This window comes from Rhinichthys klamathensis, unplaced genomic scaffold, assembly GCF_029890125.1.
Source record: "Rhinichthys klamathensis goyatoka isolate OS25496 unplaced genomic scaffold, OSU_Roscu_1.1 h1tg000050l_1, whole genome shotgun sequence".
Classification (NCBI taxonomy): domain Eukaryota; kingdom Metazoa; phylum Chordata; class Actinopteri; order Cypriniformes; family Leuciscidae; genus Rhinichthys; species Rhinichthys klamathensis.
In genome coordinates this window covers 2,673,884-2,696,377 of record NW_026606596.1, presented here as the reverse complement: position 1 = coordinate 2,696,377, position 22,494 = coordinate 2,673,884, and the positions used below count along the sequence as shown (strand labels likewise).

The 22,494-nt window shown below is 37.3% G+C and overlaps 3 protein-coding genes across 4 annotated transcripts; 1 reads left to right on the top strand and 2 right to left on the bottom strand.

Annotated features, from left to right (window-relative positions):
• Nucleotides 1-32: 32 nt before the first annotated feature.
• Nucleotides 33-2,376, bottom strand: fgl1b (fibrinogen like 1B). The gene is made up of 8 exons (XM_056247585.1): nucleotides 2,246-2,376; nucleotides 1,938-2,011; nucleotides 1,615-1,849; nucleotides 1,196-1,355; nucleotides 986-1,083; nucleotides 826-914; nucleotides 512-702; nucleotides 33-424 (listed from the first exon to the last, which is right to left on the bottom strand). Exons 2-8 carry the CDS (start codon nucleotides 1,998-2,000, stop codon nucleotides 241-243), a joined length of 1,020 nt encoding a protein of 339 aa, XP_056103560.1. The 5' UTR covers nucleotides 2,001-2,011; nucleotides 2,246-2,376; the 3' UTR covers nucleotides 33-240.
• A 1,893-nt stretch (nucleotides 2,377-4,269) lies between these two features.
• Nucleotides 4,270-12,985, top strand: tpte (transmembrane phosphatase with tensin homology). Of its 2 annotated transcripts, none has more exons than XM_056247761.1 (19): nucleotides 4,270-4,476; nucleotides 4,849-4,918; nucleotides 5,080-5,157; nucleotides 5,242-5,289; nucleotides 5,461-5,622; nucleotides 5,981-6,100; nucleotides 6,195-6,294; nucleotides 8,695-8,758; nucleotides 8,930-8,994; nucleotides 9,104-9,164; nucleotides 9,272-9,353; nucleotides 9,469-9,557; nucleotides 9,634-9,695; nucleotides 9,778-9,858; nucleotides 9,966-10,071; nucleotides 11,853-11,950; nucleotides 12,147-12,242; nucleotides 12,358-12,428; nucleotides 12,550-12,985. In XM_056247761.1, the coding sequence occupies exons 2-19, from the start codon at nucleotides 4,869-4,871 to the stop codon at nucleotides 12,650-12,652; spliced, it is 1,536 nt and encodes a 511-aa protein (XP_056103736.1). In that variant the 5' UTR covers nucleotides 4,270-4,476; nucleotides 4,849-4,868; the 3' UTR covers nucleotides 12,653-12,985. The 2 variants fall into 2 exon arrangements, with proteins under 2 accessions (XP_056103736.1, XP_056103737.1); XM_056247762.1 differs by lacking the exon at nucleotides 4,270-4,476 and adding an exon at nucleotides 4,579-4,710.
• Nucleotides 12,986-15,102: 2,117 nt separating this feature from the next.
• smpd1 (sphingomyelin phosphodiesterase 1) lies at nucleotides 15,103-21,908 on the bottom strand. The gene is made up of 6 exons (XM_056247760.1): nucleotides 21,640-21,908; nucleotides 19,798-20,573; nucleotides 18,793-18,964; nucleotides 16,513-16,589; nucleotides 16,038-16,183; nucleotides 15,103-15,547 (listed from the first exon to the last, which is right to left on the bottom strand). Exons 1-6 carry the CDS (start codon nucleotides 21,862-21,864, stop codon nucleotides 15,150-15,152), a joined length of 1,794 nt encoding a protein of 597 aa, XP_056103735.1. The 5' UTR covers nucleotides 21,865-21,908; the 3' UTR covers nucleotides 15,103-15,149.
• Nucleotides 21,909-22,494: the final 586 nt, after the last annotated feature.

Sequence of the window (22,494 nt, the reverse complement as noted above, 5' to 3'; positions counted from 1 at the left end):
TTTATGATTCTATTTACCCTTTTACACAAAGTATTTTGATTAATATCAAATCATAATCATAATATTTTGTAACGATAAGCCAATGTATTCATTGAATTTACCAAGATCAGTTAATAAGATCCTTTCTTGATTTTGGCAGTCCTGTGGTTGACAGAAAGGTTCAATAAACTACAGTAAGTCTTACAGTTACTACACTGTAAAATACACAAATGTGCACGATGAGACTGTTCAGCTGCCTTGCTACTCCACGGGTCCTCCTCCACTCCCTATGTTGTCCATGTAGGAGCTGGGCCGGAGCTTCATGGCCGTGTGTCTGAGAGAGTACCACAGTCCTCTCCATGTGCCCCACACTACACCATTATCATATTTGGCTTTGTACTCTCCACCTCTGTAAAACCTCCCATTAAGATTGGCAGCATGACATCTGTAATTAAGCAACAGGTAACATAAAACAGGGTGTTTAGTATACGAAAAGCTGCACCTAAAAAATTCAGAAAGCCCTCTGCATCACCTGTTATACCACCAGCCTCCCCTGTTCTCTGCAGCACAGCTTCCTTGCTGGTAGCGATCGTGATCTTGGTCCCGGGTGCTGAATTGCATGCCATTATGAGAGGCTGACCACTGCTCCACCATATTGGCTCCTCCGGACAGGGCATCCCCCGCCTGACCACTGTACATCCCGTAGTGCAGCCTATATTTATCCTGAGGATAGAGGAGGAATGATGTGAGCAGAGAGGAACGTGATGAAACAGGACACTTCTCATCTCTATACATTTCGTAAGGCTGGAATTAAAGATTTAATGGTAGGAACCAAAATCAGCTTACCTTTTCATCTGATACTCTGAAGCTGCCATACATGGCATATGATCTCACTCCATTCCAGTCCATCAGTTCAATTTTCAATACATTTTCACCTAAAGAGGATTTAGAAAATATTACTGTAGAGCAGAAAAGCAGAGTGATAAACTCATTATCCAAATCTTACCATCGCTGAGCAGGGCATGAATATGATCATTCCCAAGCCAGAATTCATCTTTACTTGACTGGAAATTGCCAAATCCATTTTTATAATCGTCCCACTTTCTGTGAATAGAAATGGTGATTTGATCATACTGACCTTTTATAGGTCTAAATGTGAACAAAAAACGGTCAGCAAAACATACACTATTACAGTCATCGCATAAGACTAGGCTACCTATCGAAATCGACTTTCCCATTGATCCGTTTCTGAATCACAGTCCAGCCAGCGCCATCATCCATGTCGCAGTACACAAGGACCGGTTCAAGTAACGGTTTGGGTTTAATCCTGTAGAATCCGCTTCCTGGTTTTAGTCTGTCATATAGCTCAGTACAATCTAACGGACATATAAATTACAGAAATAATAATACAACGATTTAACCATTTTGAGATTGGCTTTTTCCCATCAAACACATATTATTAAAGCTTCCTTCAACTCTCTGTTTATCACAAAGTAGGCATGTACCTTTCTGTTCCAAAATTTTATTAACTTGACAATTTGTTCATAAACAGTTCTCATAAAATTCTAAAAAGGTTTAATTATAAATAGCCTAATATACATTTGCACACGTTTCTTATAAGTGTTTAAACTTTACCTTTGTCATGAACTAATAATGAGCCTCCAGTACTTGGTAGGGTTGGTGAAGGTTCAGTGTGGTTTTCAGAAGTATTCTTGTATTCCAGTGATATTTCCAGGTTGGGAGCCAGCCTGAATCGACGGTGAGCACGCAGATGCATAACTTTCCATTCCCCAATCAACAATTTATTATTCAGCATACGAATCTCGTTCTTCAGCGTTGATACTTCAGATGTTTGGCATGCTTTCTCTGCCTTGACAAATAGACAACATTACACTTTTGTTATTTATTTAATGTCCAGACACTGTAGTGCAAACATTCTGGTCAAAGAGTGAACTTACTGAGATTTGAAGTGATGTAAGAGCTTGAAACACCAAGATAAAAACCAGCTGTGGCATGACCATTTATTAATATTCTTCACATGAAAATAGAGAGGTGTTAATTTTGTCAAAGTATAAAAACATCAACTGTAAGCATAGCTTTCCACTTAATTTGCATTAATGTTAAACATTGTAATGTTTAAAAAGTAAAGTAGGCCTAGTATTTAAAGTTTTTAAATGTAAGTAAATTAAAAAATAAGCCTAGGCTAGCAGAGTAAGTAGCATAAATTAAACAAATACAAGTTTATTAAATATAAATGCATACATACAGAACGTGGTGTTCTTTCCTCTTCCAGATTATGTGTCAATGAAATGCCCTCCAGACGTTCATTTCTAATATTTATAGGCTGTTGGTTCCGCCTGGTCCACATTATGGGTCAGATGCTTCATCTTCCCCCATTCCACACATACCAGCAATGTAAAAGTTTTGTTTTCTTTATAATTTATGTGGAACTTCTGTTTCGCATAAAACACAATCTTCAATTATGATTCACAATAGTGTATAAGCCATTTGGGATAGGTTAATGGTGCTTTTGAGGCTTCAAGTTTAACCCTTAAACAGGCAAGAGTGGAAAATGCTAAGCAAAAAATAATTTCATGACTTAAATAAAACATATCCCCAATTTTTTTTTTTTTTTTGATATATTTTGGATTTTATGAGTTGTGTCTCCTGAGTCACGTTGCCTGATTAGGGTATAAAAAAAGGACCAAGTCATTAATCTGTTAACTGTTACTGCCACTGCATGTTTAAAACAATTATATCCCATACTTCACCTGATCTAATGTTGACAAATGATATATCATTCGAAAGCTTACGAACTAAAGATTCAGCCCGTTTTGAAATTGGACGTTGCGTTACCATAGAAACGGTATTCTAATATATTTTATCGGGCTCCTCCCCTGTTGGGCATCGTCATGTTTCATAATTTATGATCAAAACCTTTTCTAATCTTGACAAAACACATATTAACAGAAAGGTCTCAGTCTCAAGGTTCCATATTTTGTGACAGAAGTGATATTTGGACAGAAATTTACTAATTTGTTCTGGCCTAATGCATACAATTAAATTCAATGGAATGTTAGTCACCCGGCCGGTGGCTATTTTTGGTATATGCCTAAACAAAATCTCATGGGAACTTCAATTTTTGTGATATCAACTTCAAATTTGGAACACAACTTGGTTAGATATATGGCTTTGATTTTATAGTAATTTTATAGTAAAAAATATTTTGTAAAATATGTATTTTATAAAAAAGAAAAAAATATTAAGTAGCCTACAGTATATTTGATTTACTGTAAGTTTAAACTTCCATAACTTTTTCATGCTTTCACTTCAGCAATAATCTGCTGACTGTTTTCTTTAAAACAAGACCAAACTTAGGTCTATATTCCAAAGCATTCTTGAATTACAATCATTTAAGTTTGAACAGTGCTACTGGAGATTTCAAAACGTGCGTTACAACATGAACAACATTAATTTTCTCCTTCAGCACCAATGTTCACAATTAATGTTAGCAGTATTCTTTCTTTTTTTTCCAGAAGAAAAGTAAGTTTAATATATATTTACTTATCTCAAAATCTGAATGTTCTGCACCACTGGCAGCCATGTTGGATTTAGGTCAGGCTGACTAATTGATCACAAAAAATTTGAAGCTAATCATGTGACCACTAGCATACTCAAGACAGACCAGGTGATAAAATGATTTGATGAAAAAATTGTTTTTATGCCCCAAAAAAACAATAAAAACGATGTGTCTCGTGAGTCACGTTGCCTGTTTTAGGGTTAAAAAAATCTATAGCTATATGTGTTCTACACAAGCAAGAAGCGTAGGCTATGAGTTTGGAAAATATGAGGGCGTCGGGCAAAAAATCATAACATTTACGGAATTGTAATTTTTGGATGAACCGTTCCTTTAATTCTTAAGTCTTTTAGCACTTTTTAGATGTTAAATAAATTATTACTTCGTTGCTTTACGAAGCTGTTTTCACAAAAAAATAATGCTATTGTTGAAAATAAAAAAATAGAGTAGAAAGTATAGCCTACTTCTACTAGAAGCCCGCGCACACACACTCACACACTTTAATTAAAACCATTTTAATAACACTACGAAGCTGTATAATGTCTCAGTGAGCCTTTTTGTTTTGTTATCACCTTTACCACTCGTCTACATTGATTTTGTGTGATTGTTAACTTGTAAAGCGCATGAGGAAGTTAAAAAAACCGCTACGTCCGCATCAAAAGAGTGAGAAAAGGGGCGGTGTAAATGTGTGAATGTGGATGGAAGACATAAGAAAACTATAGGCTACTGCTAACCTTTGAACCTCCTTCCTTTGTTATCGCAGAAAATCACGGGACTGTCACCGCTCATAAAGACAATCATGGAGACATTGAGACAAAAATACTGTTTGAGGAATTTGTGACTGTTCAGATAGCAGAAAAGCTGCGAGTCAAGCAAAAGGAAGGAAAATAGTTTTCCCGGATGCGCTTTCTCTCTGTCAGGTTTGTATCGCTTTTTCCAATGCTGGCATTTCTTTGCTATGATCTTGTTCAGATTGGAACAAACAATTGCTTGTTATATTACATTATGTGGATTTAATTTAGGGCTTCATAGTTGATTTAGAAACCTTGTGTTGCATACAACTTTTGGGATTAGTGATTCATGGGTTAAGAAAAATCTCTTAATCCACATCTGAAACCTTACATGTGGATCCTCTAAAGATTTATAGGTCTAAAGTAAGTACATTTTTGTCATGTTTGGTTAGTTAGACCTGTCTGCTTTTTCTCAATGTTGATTATTCATATTTATTGAGTAGACCAGCTTTAATTGAACTAAAGTTCCTCTGGAATGTTTAATTTTTTGTAATCTTTCAGAGAGAAACTTTCCTGTAAAAATGACATCCGTGCATTTTAACCCTGGGTTAGATTCCAAGGAAGTTAATGGGTAAGTGAATAACATTTAATTAACGTTACTAACACTTCAGCAGCATCACGACCTTTACTCCCCCAACTTTAAATGAGTAATTCAGCACTACTCCCAGCTCCTAAAATCACATGATCCAAGCTGTATGTTTGTAATATTGTACTGTTTCTATGTTGGCCAAGTAATGGGGTGAAAGAAGAGGCAGAGGTGCAGATCGATGATGGAAAGGAAGAGAATGAGGAGCCAGACACCATATACCAGTAAGTAAGAACTAATTTGTTGACAATGTGATGTCTTAAGACTAATATTCTTATGTCTCATTCTGTTTTTGATTTATTTTGCAGTCGTGTCCGGAAAATTATAACTCCTTTTGTGATGTCCTTTGGATTTCGGTGAGTGGGATCATTTAATTTCAGTGTCATATAAAGAGGCAGTTCACAGGACCTATACAATCCAATAAAAAAGTTTGTGATCTTTTTTTATTTATTAATTTTTTTCTTCCAAAAATAAATTTTAGGCTATGTTTTAATGATACAACAGGCAACTTCTGTTCTTATTTGCAGTGTTTTTGGCCTAATACTGATCATTGTGGACATTATTCTAGTCATTGTGGACTTGTCCCTTTCCAACAAGAGTCGTGATGTTGGAAGTGCACTGGAGACTGTTTCTCTTGTCATTTCCTTCTTTTTCCTCATTGATGTGCTGCTTCGCGTCTATGTGGAGGGGTTAGTAGTTTTTCAATATTATTTTGCAAACTATAAGTCGTCAGCACATAATGTTAACGTAATGCTAACAACAACAACCAATAATGCTGTAGTGTTCAAGTCACTCATGATAGGAAATGATCTACAGGAAACACATTTTCCTGGCACTTTCTGTTTTTCCAAAATGAGGTTTTATCTCTCTGGAACAATTTCCTAGAGCGCAAGCACAAAAATAAATGAAATGGTCTGCAAGCTCTGCATTAATGCTGATTATATATGAGTGTTATCAAAACCTGGTGCAAATGTATCATTTTACATATTCAGGATCTATTCCATAGCAGTCTCTGATCAACCATTTTTAAATCATCTTCTTTCTCAGATTCAAGGTGTATTTCAGCTCCAAACTGAACATAATAGATGCTTGTATTGTGGCCATTACCCTGGTGGTCACCATGATCTACGCATTCTCCGATTTCTCAGGAGCCAGCCTGATTCCCAGGTACACCAGATTTAACAGAAAGCATTCATGGTTGATGCTTACATTTCCTCCAATATTATACTAATGTAACAATGTTAATATGGCGTGTTTGCAGGGTGGTCACGTTCCTGAGATCTCTGAGGATATTGATTCTGGTACGTATCTTCAGACTGGCATCTCAGAAGAAAGAGCTTGAAAAGGTCACCAGGAGAATGGTGAGTGACCTAAACACAAAGGAAATTGTCTCATTTTGTATCTTCGTGATTGTTGTGATTGTATCTTTTCAGCCAATCAGATTGTGAGTGTTCTTTTTTGTGTGTGTCTGTTTTACGTAAGCAATAAGGTACGAGAGGCTGTGCTGTATCGTGAATAAGTAACGGCTGGAGGGCGTTGTTAGGCACGACGCGAAGCGGAGTGCCTGCAACCCCTTCAGCCGTTACTTATTCACGATACAGCACTTGCCTCGAGTACCTTATTGCTTTTATAAAACGGTTGCCACACAATAAAAATATTAAAGCCGAAAAATATGTATCTATGCAACTTTCATGAAGTAAAATCACTAAAAGCCTGCCTTCCGCTGGAAAAAATAGTCCCGGAACGTGAACAGCAACAGAAGTTACATATATTATTTCGCCAATAGATGGCGGCAAAGACTGTCTTTATGAGTGAGTGAGTGAGTGAGTCTGTAGAGAAGGCTTTTGAAAGGACTCGAACTTGTGATCACGGAGAAGACAGACGCAACTGACAGATGACTAACGTTATGCACGGAAAACCCCATGACTGTTAAAAGGACAAAATATGCAGCGGACATTCAAACGCATTTTTTTATTATGAATATAGGACTGACCTGAAGGAAAATGCTACGTCTACTGTAAATGCAGGTACACTCGCTTACTCGATCTCTCACAATGCTCTGCTCTAGCTTTAAATGAACAATATCAATGAGATGAAACATCTGTTTAAGTTGCTAAGAGTGGTTGCTAGGGGTGTTGTGTAGTGATACATAGAACCGTTGGGTGAAGCGGTCATAGCCGTGTTTTATCGTGAATAAAGCACAGCTATTGACCAATCAGAATCAAGGATTGGAACTAACCGTTTTATAAACCACATTATTCAATCTGTTTATATATACCTTCCATTCCTTTGTATACTCTTTAATCCATTTTAAAATTAAAGTGCCCCAATTATGCTATTTTAATGGTTCCCAATTTAGTTCTGAAGGTGTCCTACAATAGGTTTACATACATCCAAGGTCAAAAAACACTTTAATTTTCCCATAATATACATTGCAGCATCATGTCTTTTGTCACATTGTCTGAAATGGTTCAATTAAGGATTCGGTCTCTCTAAACCCCTCCTTTCCGAAAGCTAACTCTGCTCTGATTGGTCAGATGGCTCAGTCTGTTGTGATTGGTCTACTGCTTACAGTGTGTGTCAGAAACCAAACGCCCATTACCATATCTGAATATCAGCTCTGGAGGCTTTCTCGGCACTTGATACACAGTAAAACAAACCGTAAGGAATGCCGTTGGTTTTACCCATAGACTAAAATATGGACAAAGCGTCTGTGACGTCACCCATAGACTTTCTGAAGAACGGTTTTGAGGCTGTTTATGGGGGGTATGGGCGGTGCCATCTTGGAAAATCTTACGATATTTCAAATACAAATGTTCAGAAAGGATACAGAGGTGATATGATGTGTTGTCAGATCATGGCCGAGACGTCAAATTTCAGGAATTCCACTCGGCGCAGCCCGTTATCAGCTGTCAATCACGCGCTTATTTGTCATACATTTTATATCTAAATACGATCTAAACTACCGAGTTAGAAAAAAATTCACCCCCCTCACAGTTGTCAGGCACTCGGGACCTATCCAAAAATACAATAAAAGTCCATGGGACCAACATGTAAACATATAAATTTATGCTGTGAAAACGGACATTTTAACATGCGGTCTATGGATATTTGCTCCCTTTTGGGACATCCCTCTAGCGGATTTTCGATGTATTGCAGTTTTTCGCACTTCCGGGTAGGCTTCATTTTTCAGATTAGAATGTTGCCGCTTGGTTTTACCATATCAATCTCATATGTTGGAAGTCCAAAGTGGAAAACAGCGTCTTCTCGACATGTTGACAACACGAACCAAAATCTTCCAGGCCTCAGCTACAACTACAGTGTTTGAGGGTGGGTTCGCAGGCATCACATGAAGACCATAGGCTGGCAATATACACATTTGTTACAAACCTAAATAGGTTTGTGCAGGTCATAAGACTGGTATTGCTGAAGAATCATTTCAGGCAGTTCAGAATCTTTTCCTTCTTTTTGGAGTTAAAAACTCCATTTATCATACACTTCGTTCTTTGAAACTTCGCAGTCATTTTACATTCAGAAACAGCTGTATAAACGCTACATTTAAGGTAATATCCAAAAAAGCATAATAGGGTCACTTTAACCTTAGATCTTTTTCTTCTTTGTTTTCTTTTTGTTGCACTGGTTTTCATGTTTTTAGATTATTTTAAATGCTTTTTTCATGTTTTTAATCTCTTATTCATGTAAGCAATTTATGGTGTTTAAAATGTTCTACATAAATACACTTTATTTAATAATTTTCACAGGTGTCCGAGAACAAAAGAAGGTACCAAAAAGATGGGTTTGATCTGGACCTCACATATGTCACAGGTTTGGTTGCTCTTTATTTTAGTCAGCAGAAATCTAGACATTTAATTCTGTTTGATTGTATATTTTGTCTGTGGTTATTTATTTTTTATCAGATCATTATAAACAACATTAAAATCAAGTAATTTGCAAACCAAAGTGATTCATCACTGATAGTGTCTTATCTCTCTTCAGAAAGAGTCATTGCCATGTCTTTTCCATCTTCTGGGAAGCAGGCGCTTTATAGGAACCCCATCAGAGTAAGTCACCAACATAACACAAATGTTTAAGAAGATTTGAATTGGATGTAAAGTTGTTCAGAAAACATTGCAACAACTGTATGATCAATACATAAATGACACATTTCAGGAGGTGGTTAGATTCCTGGACACCAAACATCTGGATCACTACAAGGTGTTTAATCTCTGTAGTGAGTAGACGCTTCTCTTCATGATTACTTTACCTTAAAGTTAACCTCAGATAATTTCTTCTGTTTCTAAAAGGCATGATAATAATGGTAGCCAATTCTTGTTTCAGGTGAGAAGGGCTATGATCCAAAGTTCTTTCACTATCGAGTGGAGCGTGTTATGATAGATGACCATAACGTGCCATCACTCGAGTAAGTATCTCTCAGCACAACTGAACATTAGCACATGTTGCTGAAGTGGCAAATCTAGTTTCCACCAAGCATGTTGTCATGAATCTCTGTTGATCTCTGTCTGTTCTCCTGTCAGTGATATGCTGCGGTACACAGCCTGCGTTCGGGAGTGGATGGCGGCAGACTCTAGGAATGTGATCGCCATCCATTGCAAAGGAGGAAAAGGTCTGTTGTTTGATGGTGTTTTGATGCTGTATATAAATAGTCTAAAAATTTCAATGGATTGGATTTTGTTCAACAGGGCGGACTGGGACGATGGTGTGCACATGGCTCATCGACAGTGACCAGTTTGAGAGTGCGCAGGTACAATCTGGTCATGAATGTTGACATGTAGAGACTTTCTCATTCAAAATTGTATTCAAATTTTCTTTAAACCATCTTACAGGAGAGTTTGGACTACTTTGGCGAGAGACGGACTGATAAAAGCATGAGTTCGAAGTTCCAGGGTGTTGAAACGCCCTCTCAGGTGTGTGAAACTGCATTAGAAGCCATGGATCCATATTGGAGCAATGAATGTATATGATCTTTTTTTTTTTTTATTGATGTATGTTCTGTTCATTTTTGCACTTGCAGAGCAGGTACGTCGGTTATTATGAGATCATGAAGAATCAATACAACCGCCAGCTACCACCTCAGAAGAGCCTGAAAATAAAGAGCATTCGGATCCACTCCATCGCAGGTCAGACCCAGCCATTAATCATGATAACTAAATGAATATCAGCATTATAAAATGACTATGTATATATACAGTCATGTGAAAAAGAAAGTACACCCTTGGTGTACAATTCTATGGTTTTACATATCAGGACATAATAAAAAAAATCATCTGGTCGTTAGCAGGTCTTTAAATTGGGTGAATACAACCTCAGATGAACAAAAAACATGCCATATTACACCATGCCATTATTTATTTAACAAAAATAAGGCCAAAATGGAGAAGCCATGTGTGACAGACTAAGTACACCCTAGGATTAAATTGCTTCTAGAACCACCTTTAGCAGCAAAAACTTGAAGTAATAATTTTCTATATGACTTTATCAGTCTCTCACATCACTGTGAAGGAATTTTGGCCCACTATTCTTTACAACGTTGCTTTAGTTCATTGAGGTTTGTGGGCATTTGTTTATGCACAGCTCTCTTAAAGTCCCACCGCAAAATACATTTCAATCGGGTTGAAGTCTGGACTTTGACTGGGCCAGTGCAGCACCTTGATTCTTTTCTTTTTCAGCCATTCTGTTGTAGATTTGCTGGTGTGCTTGGGATCATTGTCCTGTTGCATGACCCAATTTAAGCCAAGCTTTAGCTGTTGGAAAGATGGCCTCACACCTCACAGAGTTTATGGTTTCTGTGGCTGCAAAACAAGCCCAGATCATCACCCCTCCACCACCATGCTTGACCATTGGCATGAGGTGTTTTGGCTGATATGCTGTTTGCTTTTCACCAAACGTGGCGTTGTGCATTATGGCCAAACATCTCCACTTTGGTCTCATCTGTCCAAAGGACATTGTTCCAGAAGTCTTGAGGTTTGTTCAGATGCAACTTTGCAAACCTAAGCTGTGCTGCCATGTTCTTTTTAGAAAGAAGCTTTCTCCTGGCAACCCTTCCAAACATGCTATACTTGTCCTGTCTTTTTCTAATTGTACTGCCATTAACTTTAACATTTAACATGTTAACTGAGGGCTGTAGAGTATAGGGTGTAGTTCTTGGGTGTTTTGCGCAGTGGACGGTCTGACCTTGGGGTGAATTTGCTGGGACGTCCACTCCTGGGAAGACTGGCAACTGACTTGTTTTCCACTTGTGAATAATCTTCCTCACTGTAGAATGATGGACTTCAAATTGTTTGGAAATGGCCGTATAACCCTTCTCGGATTGATGGCAGCAACATTGCTGATGTTTCTCCTCCTTGGCATTGAGTTAATGCACACCTGAATGCTCCAGACCAGCAAATTGCCAAACATAAAACATTAATAGAACATAAAATGAATGGAAACACGCTGCTGCTGAGAGAGGTAGGCCTTCTGTAGCAGGTGTATCTAGGCAGGTGGTGCTGCTGGGGAGATGGAGGGATAGAATAATAATTTGCACTCAGTCATGGTTATAAAGGGAAATGGTACATGAAATCAATTGCCTGAAAATGTTACATTGAACAAGTCAATTAGAACTCAAATAGTTTCATGGTTGAACTACTCAAAGGAGAAGTGCTCACTAACACAGATTTAGACAGATTTGTGAACAATATTTGAGAGAAATAGGCCTTTTGTGTAGTATACATAGAAAAAGTCTTAGATCTTTGAGTTCAGCTCATGAAAAATGGGGGCAAAACAAGTGTTGCGTTTATAATTTTTTTCATTGTGTGTGTATGTGTGTGTATATATATATATATATATATTGCATTTATTTTTATTAATGGCAAAAACTATGGTAGATTGTATAAAAGCAGTGGCTGTGGTTGTTGTTTAGGTGTGGGGAGGAGCAATGGCAGTGACCTGAAGGTGAAGATCATAGTGAAGCGAGAGCTCGTCTTCCAGGGTGTTTGTGCTAAACAGCAGAACTGTACAGTAAGTATGCAAAGCTGGAGAGGATTGTTGTGTTGAATGCATGTTTCTGTTCTCTAAAATAGGCTCAAAGGGCAAAGCTAGCAACTTTTGGCATACTAAACACTTACACCTATGCACAATTCTTTGTAGGATCAATAGCTTAAATTTCAGTCTGATCGTCCTGTCGTGTGTGTTTGTGTGTGTGTGTGTTTTTCAGGTGTTTCCTGACACTGGTAGTAATGCAGTGGTCATCAGTTTGCAGGAAGGGCCTGTCGTAACTGGAGATGTGAAGGTCATGTTTGAGTCCAGTGCGGTAAGCCTCCACTATTTTTAAGTATTTAATTGACCCATGCGTTTTATGAAGTGCTGTTGGCGGAAAGTTTGAATGAGGTTCTGGGACTTGAACTTCCCTTTTTCTCTCTGTCCAGGGTCTGCCAAAGGGTTACGAGGACTGTCCATTCTATTTCTGGTTCAACACCTCTTTTGTTGAGAACAACAGGTGGGTTTTTTTTTGTCAGTAATTTGGGGATTTTATTTTTGGGGTGACTTATTTAAAAAAAAAAATTTTGTTTATCCGAGACCTCACTGAAATCTTTTGCATTGATGTTTTTGTGTCATAGACTGTATCTCTCGAGGGAGGAGCTAGACAATCCACACAAATCTAAGACCTGGGACATCTATAAGGAAGACTTCGGAGTGACAGTGGTCTTCACAGATCCTTGAGGAGAACATTCTCAGACAGCTCTGACCATTTTTGTAGTTTCTTATGAGAGGTGTACTGAAAAGCTACAAACTAAAGCAAATGTTAACACTCCATGTGAACTTATAGCTTTTTGAGATTTGAATGTGATTTTTGTAAAAAAAAAAAAAATTCACTCCATTGTATTTCCATGGTTGTCTTTTTGTGTAAATATTTTTTGCAATGCTCAGTACATGTGTTTTTCTTAGTTTTTATTGTGGTTCTATTTATGTTAGGCTAAAGTTTAAAATTCTGTCAAGGAAATAATACCAAACAAAAGCATTTACATATCAAAACACCTGCTTCCATGGAAAATACTTGACATATTTCTTGAGTTTACATGCTGTCATCTGGCATCATACCGACCCCTAGTGATTCTGCCCTGTATTGCATTCAGGTGTTGAAGAGTATTTGATATGAAAGGGATGCTTTATAAGTTTAAATCGAAGTTGTGAATGATTTAGAATAATTACATTGGATAAAACAGAGTAAAGCCCCGTCCACACCAAGATAACTATTATCGTCCGAACAAAGGTCCAAACCAGCGGATGATATCGTTGTTTATTCTAAGCGCGTGCAGCAGGATGGATTCTGATTGGATGTCTATGTTTTTTGTATCGTTCATCAGCTGGATAAAATCCCCCTTAAAGTGATTCAAACGATATCGTTTTTCTGTGCCGTTAGCGTTATAGCTCGTTTATCGTTTAATATTGCGAACGATTTTTAGAATGATATAGTTATCGTCCTTGGTGTGAACGGGCCTTAAAAGTAGCCATAAGAATAGCCCATTTTACTATTTCAACGGGGTCCTAATCTGTTGTTGTAAATTGAATGACAACTCAAATCACTTATTGCATGTTGATTAATTCAAAATAATAAGTTAAATATACACATAATACCATAAAAATTAGTAAGATTTTTTTTCATGTTTTCGAAAGAAGTCTTTTATGCTCCCCGGATGTATGCATTTGATCAAAGATACAGTAAAAAGTGTAATATTATAATTTAACCAAAACTACTATCAATTTTAATACATTTTTACAGTAGTCAACATTTTAAGTGGATAAAAAAAAAGTTAATAAAAGTTGTCTTAAGACAAGAACGGGCATTGCTTAAAATTCATGTAGGCTAACTTTGATGAAAGGTTTGGTCCACTTCAAATGTTGACTACTGTAAATGTAGTTAATTTCAGTGATGGCAAAGCTGAATTTTCAGCATTATTACTCTAGTCTTCAGTGTCACATGACCCTTCAGAAATCATTCTAATCTGGTAGTGTACATAACTTAAAGGGGTGGAATAATGCCCCTTTTTTACAAAATTTAAAATGTCTCTGATGTCCCCAAAGTGTGAATGTGAAGTTTTAGCTAAAAATACTCCACAGATATTTTTTTATAACATGTTAAAACTGTCCCTTTTTAAGCGCGTGCAAAGTTGTTTTGTGTCCCTTTGCATGCAAATGAGCTGTTGCTCCCGGCACAGAGGACAGAGCTTTAAGAGCTCGTTCTTAGCAAAGCCATATAGAGCCCTTTGTTGCGAGGCTGGGTTTATCTAAATTTTGGCCGTTTGTGATGACACCAACCCAGGAGGAAGCTTGTGTAGTCCCTACCAGCCTTTTGTTGTAATCCTTAAAAAGTGATTTCTATAAAAGAAAATATCTCCCTTTGCTTTGAACTTTGCAGATGTTGTTTATGCTCAAACAGCAACATTACACACTAAAGTTAGGAAAGTGAAATCATCAAACACCCATTTAAACCTATAAACGAACCACTTCAAAATATTTTTTTATTTAGTAAGACCTTCATATTACCTATGATAACTACATTCATAAAGTCCCACAACAATTGGAAAATCATTTATTTATCATCCAGTGACAATTACAGAATCTCCTCAGTGCATCATTTCTTTACCAATTGAAACAAATACTGTGTAATGACTTGGTGTTGAATCAACAAACTGTCATCTAATACGATTGACCTCGAACAGGCTCCAGTGTGCATAGTGTAGGTCAGTGCAGGAAGAGAACACACACACACACACAAAAGTACCTAACCACAATCCACTCGAGTGACACAAAACACTCTGAACCCTTTAAGTGAGAATGAGGACTGAGCAATTGTGGTTTTTATGAGGCACTAACACACCACTTGGTTGTGAAGTCACTACCCGTTCCATTTTCAACCAGTAATGCTTTTCTCAAGTTCACTGCTCTAAATTACATGTCTTTCTGAGAACTGACTTTTTAACCCAATCTTGATCAAACACCTACAGTACTACAGCTGTTAATGCCAACAATGTCCATAGCAAGTCAGATAAATAGCAAACAGTAAAACAAGAACAAAAATCAAACAGTTTGATTATGTTGATGACAAAATGAAACAAATGCTACCAAAAATATTCAAAAGAAAGTGCTAAATCAAGAGTCTGTGACATTAGTTTGGTATTAAACCCATTAGAGCTCTATGGCCATTTTTTATATTTTCTCAACACATTGTTTTCCTAAAAGAGTGCTTATCTCCGTGTAGCACATCACATTGTATTAAAATGTCGTATCGCCCGCTGTGCAGGAGACAGATTAGTGAAGTCTTGCAAGTGTCTGTGCAGGGCTTTGATACGTGGCCTTTATGAAAGAGGTACCAGAAGCGCTGGAAGACACGGTCATCATTCACCATGATTTTGATCAAACCGTCCATGTCTGCTGGGAAGAGTGTGGACAAACCGTAGGCCTCAGAGGCGCGGTACAGCAAGGTCCATGATGGGCTGGGGTAGGGTTTTGAGGGCCGTTTGTTGGCAAGAGTCAGGTTGAGAATAAAGGTCTCGTGATCCAAAACCATGCGACTGCTGCCTGGGTAGTTTCCATCCACGTAATAAACACGATATCCTGACCATAAAAAGGGATGTTATAGCAATAAACCATGAAAAACCTGACAATAATTTTACCATGGTTAAGTTTATCAGGTTTTTTTTACACATTATATTACGGTTGGCAATTTTTATAAAGACACCAATGACACTAAATGCAAAATGCTAAAATAAAATAAATCAAATGCTAAAATGAAACAAAAACCAAATTCTAAATTAAAACAAAATAGCCTAATGCTAAAATAAAATAAATGTAAAAAAAAAAAAAAAAAAGAGTAATAAAAAAAAACTAGATTGTAAAATAAAAATAACTGAATATATATATATATAAAAAAGACAAAATAACCAAATGCTAAATTAAAAAAAAAGAAAAGAAAAATTCCAAATAAATAAAAACTAAAATAAAAACTAGATGCTAAAACAATATACACAAGATGCTACAATAAAAAAAACGAAAAACTAAATGCTAAAAGAAAAAGAAAAAAAAACCAATATGGCTCAATAAGTACCTGGGTTCAGGTTGACATAAGTGGTCACACTCGGGGCAATGAAAGCCACACTCAGTGGACGGGTCATTGTTTCCTCATCATAGAACATCTGAAACTCATCGACGTGAGTGTGTCCGAAAAACTGACCAGTTATGGTGCTTTCATATCTAAAAAAAAAAAAGAAAAGATTAGAAAGGAACCAGACTGATCGCTAAAGTGAAGTTGACTCAAGTGAACCATTAACCATTGCACTACATACACCTACCGATACATATGGCAAAAATACACAATTATCTCAAAAACAGGCAGTTACAGTCAACATGACCCATTTCCACAACAATACGACACTTATGATCATAAAAGACACTGTGTAATAACCCTTTAGGCTGCAGTCACGCAGTTGTGTTGACCCAGCTACGGGTTACAACAGATGAAAGTGCACGAGTTGTGTACAGCAGGATGGGCTTTACAATGTTCACACAGAACAGTGACTGACCTGTTGACTATATGATAGTAGTTCCAACTCCAACTGCTCAGGCAGAGACCCGGGGGAATGTGACCGATGATGTGGACCTAAGAGAGACCAGACAGAGCTCTGCTTAGATTTGCTTATTGAACAAAACCACAAACAAAACAATATCTTGCAGTCTTGCAAAAAAAAAAATAAAAAAATAAAATAAAAAAAAAATCCTGGACCCTTAGTGGTAAAAACAATAGATTGCAATACAGTAATGGCCAAAAGTGAACTCCAGCCTAGGGTAATTGTTGACATCACTCTTTATTCAAATATTATTTACAAAATTGTGTTTAAGATTTTGCAAGCATATTGCGTAGTTGTGCTTGGAGTCAAATGTTTTATTTGTGATAACGCAATGAAACGCCAAATTGTGTTGATAGAACTTTTGGTTCCTGATCGGTCCGATCGCGTTCCGCTGCCCGGTTGCACAGTCCAATGGACAGCCTTGATATCAAACAAAGAAATTATGAACATGCAAAAACATAAGAAAAGCAGCAAAATATTAATATTGTAGTAGTCATTGTAAGCTTTTTTCCTGGGAGCATTTTTTTTTGTATAGTAAAATAAAACCTGCATTTGTTGGCCTTTATTTTCCAAATAATTTTGGTAGATAAATACCTTAAAGATTAGTTTTAAAACTTAAAAGTCCTTCATATTTAATATATATATATATATATATATACACTCACCGGCCACTTTATTAGGTACCCCATGCTAGTAACGGGTTGGACCCCCTTTTGCCTTCAGAACTGCCTCAATTCTTCGTGGCATAGATTCAACAAGGTGCTGGAAGCATTCCTCAGGGAGTTTGGTCCATATTGACATGATGGCATCACACAGTTGCCGCAGATTTGTCGGCTGCACATCCATGATGCGAATCTCCCGTTCCACCACATCCCAAAGATGCTCTATTGGGTTGAGATCTGGTGACTGTGGAGGCCATTTTAGTACAGTGAACTCATTGTCATGTTCAAGAAACCAATTTGAAATGATTAGAGCTTTGTGACATGGTGGAAGTAGCCATCAGAGGATGGGTACATGGTGGCCATAAAGGGATGGACATGGTCAGAAACAATGCTCAGGTAGGCCGTGGCATTTAAACGATGCCCAATTGGCACTAAGGGGCCTAAAGTGTGCCAGGAAAACATCCCCCACACCATTACACCACCACCACCAGCCTGCACAGTGGTAACAAGGCATGATGGTTCCATGTTCTCATTCTGTTTACGCCAAATTCTGACTCTAACATCTGAATGTCTCAACAGAAATCGAGACTCATCAGACCAGGCAACATTTTTCCAGTCTTCAACTGTTCAATTTTGGTGAGCTCTTGCAAATTGTAGCCTCTTTTTCCTATTTGTAGTGGAGATGAGTGGTACCCGGTGGAGTCTTCTGCTGTTGTAGCCCATCCGCCTCAAGGTTGTGCGTGTTGTGGCTTCACAAATGCTTTGCTGCATACCTCGGTTGTAACGAGTGGTTATTTCAGTCACTGTTGCCCTTCTATCAGCTCGAACCAGTCTGGCCATTCTCCTCTGACCTCTGGCATCAACAAGGCATTTCCGCCCACAGAACTGCCGCTCACTGGATGTTTTTTCTTTTTCGGACCATTCTCTGTAAACCCTAGAGATGGTTGTGCGTGAAAATCCCAGTAGATTAGCAGTTTCTGAAATACTCAGACCAGCCCTTCTGGCACCAACAATCATGCCACGTTCAAAGTCACTCAAATCACCTTTCTTCCCCATACTGATGCTCGGTTTGAACTGCAGGAGATTGTCTTGACCATGTCTACATGCCTAAATGCACTGAGTTGCCGCCATGTGATTGGCTGCTTAGAAATTAAGTGTTAACGAGCAGTTGGACAGGTGTACCTAATAAAGTGGCCGGTGAGTGTATATATATATACATACACACAGGTATGTTTTCCTCAAATGTTGATGGTTTAATCAAACTTGTAGGGTCAAAACTAAAATCCCGACTGGACATCACTTTTGGCCACCCCTGCAGATCATTTGCATCTGATATGTTAAAATTAAAACTGAAACTGCACCCACTGCATCACACATCCACTTCTGGTTGGTCTGACTCATGACCAGTTGCTTGGTAGTTTAAACAACTCTAACCCACAGACACAAACACTATCAGTGCAACTTGTTAAACTGCTGCAACATGCAAAGGCTTCAACACTGTTCTGTTTTTCACATCCTTAGAGAAACCAGAGAACATCTAATTTGTTTCTTGAGTTCTGTAAACTTCTCTGACCTTCTCTCCCTTGTTCTCAGACTCTTGTAGTATGTGAATGAGCCACTGGAGCTGATCAGCCGGGTCCGTGGAGTTCACCATCAGCCAGTAGTTCTCTCGTGCACAGAAGTTCATGTTCAGAGACACCAGCCTCAAACCACGCTGAACTTCCACAGTGTAGAACCCTCCACGCCTGGAGAAAACAACACAAACAATTAAAACAAATTGTATGCATTTAAAATATTATTAATTATTATGATTATTAAAAATAATAATTAAAACATAGCAATTACAACAATACTAATACAAATGATAATAATAATGAAACTGTAGTAGGAGTAATAAAACACCAAACGTATCTGTAGTATTGCATTTGAAAATAAAGCTGCAAAAATATAAGTAATAATTAATAAAATTAATAATTAAACAATAGCAATAACAATAAATGATATTATAATATTCATATGGTTTATTATTTATAAACCATTTATTATTATTATTATAATATAATCATTATTATTTTTAAACAGTAAGAGTGAAAACACCAGAAATGTAGGCTATCCACCCATCTATGGTATTGCATTTAAAATATTTAGCTACAAAATATGTAATAAATTGGGTCTAATAATAATAATAAAATCATAGCAAAAACAATGATACTACTACTATATTATTATTAGTAGTAGTAACTAAAAGTGAAAACTTCTCAAATGTATCTATGCAGTATTGCATTTAAAATATTAAGCTCACAAAAAATAAGTCATAAATAATACAAATTATAATTAAACATTAGCAATAATAATATATTTTTTTATTATTATTATAAAACCATAAACGTGAAAACAATCACAAATGTATCTATGCAGTACTGAATTTAAAATATTAAGCTGCAAAATATGATGTAATAATAAAAAACAATTAGTTACGACAACAACGGTCTTAATATGATTTTATGTATTTATCAGTGACAATACTTATTTATATCAGAGTGTGATATAGTTTGTATTCTTTCCATCAGTACTTTACCGTATGGTCTCGAGTGCTTCCTCAGGCAGCCAGGATGCCCACTCCTTCGCCATAGTGTCATACAGCCAGCGGGACGACCAATTCCCATGTACAAACGGAGGTGGGAAACTATTCACCGGAGTGCTCTCGTGATTCCCAACAGATGGGTACACGGTTACATTAGGCCCCAGGTGTTTGAGTATCAGTCTAGTGATGATGGTGAGCTCGTTCAGCTGTTGTTTCCGGGACTGAGACCAGACGTTGTGTGCTGGAATGTCTCCTGTCCAGTACACCCAATCCCATGGGCCGGATTTGGCTAACGTTTGGAGGAGATTCTCCACTGTGCGTAGAGGCAGGTCACATTTGCCATATGTGCCCCAGTATCCGGCTCCACTGTGCTTCCAACTGGCCCTTCCGGAGTCATTTCGACAGCACAGTGGCTTCTTACAATCTACAAGGCTGCCTTGAGCGTACTCCGCATCCCAGTGGATATCTGTGAGGAACAGGATCCTGCTCTGTGGAGAGCCTGGTTTGGGAGGGGTGGGTGGGTTAATTGGGGGTTTGGGGACCCGTGGCAGGGATACATTCCAGGGGGCATAAATATCAAAATGGCCACATGCAGGTCCAACCAGCAGAGCGCAAGCCTCCGAGGGCCAGAGGAAGGACTCCTGCAGCGCACGGATGAAATCTTCTCGGAAGAGCTCAGTGATCTCTCGGCATACATCTGGATCAGCGAGGTGCAGTCGGACACAGGCATCTCCCAGAACACGTGCCACACGCTCCTTGTTTGAATCACTCTGGTCATAAAGGAAGCACAGAACTTAATAGTTGCCACTCTTTATTTTCATGGACAGATCAGAAACTTCACTCAAATAATTTTTTACAGGGGTATTTGAAGTTAGAGCATCACAATTATCCATTTAGAACACAATAATCAAACAAAATTATGTATAAATGATATGCATTTAAATATATTTTGAATATGCCTTTAGTTTAAATGTACGTTTTTACTTTAATGTATATAATGAAAATAAATTGCGTAATTATTTGAAGAATTGTCTAAAAATATACACATACAAATTTATAATATACACAAGATATAACATGTACGTTTAAATTAGGGCTGTCAAACGATTAATCACGTTTAATCGCATCCAAAATAAAAGTTTGTGTTTACATAATATGTGTGTGTACTGTGTATAATTATTTTTAATACATAAATACCCACACATGCATGTGTATTTAAGAAATATTTGCATGTATATACTGTATATAGACAATGTAGCCTATATAATGTATATTTTATATAAATATAAACATTTTATATATAAATAACATTTTACTTAAATATATACATGTGTGCATTTATATACAAAATAATTATACACAGTACACACACATATTATGTAAACAGAAACACAAACTTTTATTTTGGATGCGATTAATCGTTTGACAGCCCTAGTTTATATATATATATATATATATATATATATATATATAAATTTTATACATGTAAAAAAATACACATTTTAAATATAGTTATTTTTTCATTTTAAGTATTATTTCAAATAATTATATTAATGCATATATGCTTTTAAATAAATGTGTGCATGTATATATGTGATTATGACTAATTCTACTATAATTAGTTTACTATAACATAAATATACACATTTTTATATACAATATTTTGGCCTATGATGGCAGGCAGCTCAACGAGTATCATCTTACTGAACAAAAGCGAACTGTGTGAACTTCACTTTCAGCTCTCTAAAACAAGACAACCTTTATTACAACAAGAAAGTCAGGGGAGTAAAAACAGCCAATAACATCATGGGAAAAGCGTAAAGGTACGTGTCTCACCAGCAGCGCGATATCAACCGAGGCGAAGATCGCTTTACACACCGCGCAGGACATGTTGTGCCAGCTGAACCCGAGCTTCAACCGATCAAACTCCTCCACGAACCTCAGCTCGGGCGCATCTCTATCCCCTTCAAGAGGGTATGAGAAGACAATAAGCACCGAAAACAATGTCCAGACCATGAAGACACCGCTGAAGGTGGACAACCCGAAACCTGGACGCTTCATCCTGGTTGCGACACTGCGGTAAACTGTATCAGTTCCCTGTCATTACATATAAAGTCTGTAGCGACGACTCCAGGAAAACGTGTTTATTCTTGAACAGACTCGGAGGAAGAAATTGTTACACCTGGAGTAAATAAAACAAGCGTCAGAATAACTCGAATTCGCGTTTTGTTTTTAAGCAGTTGTGAATATCCAAATTGTGTTCTGAAGAGCCAGTTGTCTGCCCCCCGCTCAACTGTACCGCGACCCGGGCAAACCTGTGTGTCCTGAAACGTTTATATAGCGTCAGCTGACTGATCACGTGACATGCTGACAAAGCTTCTAGTCACGTGCCTTACTGCTTTTGTAAACATGAAAGTATTATTTATAATATATTTTTATATAGTAGTATATAGGACAACGACGTGAAGCTGATTCTTTGTCCGGAACTGTTAAATAATAAAAAATATATTAAATTGAAATTGATACAAATGACTTAGGTACATCTTTTCTATTAAGATGTACCTAAGTCATAAGCTTAAGGTTTTAATTAAGGTTTTAAATAAGTTAAGGTATAATTATCGAGAGATTGTATAAAAATAAAAACCTTAAAAGGCTGACATTTAAATATATATAAGAAATGGTGGAATTAGT

Bases quoted from the DNA above. Each gene is read 5' to 3' on its own strand.
- smpd1 (XM_056247760.1), bottom strand. From the start codon at position 21,864: ATGAAGCGTCCAGGTTTCGGGTTGTCCACCTTCAGCGGTGTCTTCATG. The intron at 18,965-19,797 runs GTAAAGTACTGA...TGTTTTCTCCAG, and splicing joins GAAGCACTCGAGACCATACG to GCGTGGAGGGTTCTACACTG. The intron at 16,590-18,792 runs GTCAGAGAAGTT...GGTCTCTCTTAG, and splicing joins CTGAGAACAAGGGAGAGAAG to GTCCACATCATCGGTCACAT.
- fgl1b (XM_056247585.1), bottom strand. From the start codon at position 2,000: ATGGTCATGCCACAGCTGGTTTTTATCTTGGTGTTTCAAGCTCTTACA. The intron at 1,850-1,937 runs GTAAGTTCACTC...CTATTTGTCAAG, and splicing joins TTACATCACTTCAAATCTCA to GCAGAGAAAGCATGCCAAAC. The intron at 1,084-1,195 runs GTAGCCTAGTCT...TTCTATTCACAG, and splicing joins GGGAAAGTCGATTTCGATAG to AAAGTGGGACGATTATAAAA.
- tpte (XM_056247761.1), top strand. From the start codon at position 4,869: ATGACATCCGTGCATTTTAACCCTGGGTTAGATTCCAAGGAAGTTAAT. The intron at 8,995-9,103 runs GTAAGTCACCAA...GACACATTTCAG, and splicing joins TTTATAGGAACCCCATCAGA to GAGGTGGTTAGATTCCTGGA. The intron at 9,696-9,777 runs GTACAATCTGGT...ACCATCTTACAG, and splicing joins ACCAGTTTGAGAGTGCGCAG to GAGAGTTTGGACTACTTTGG.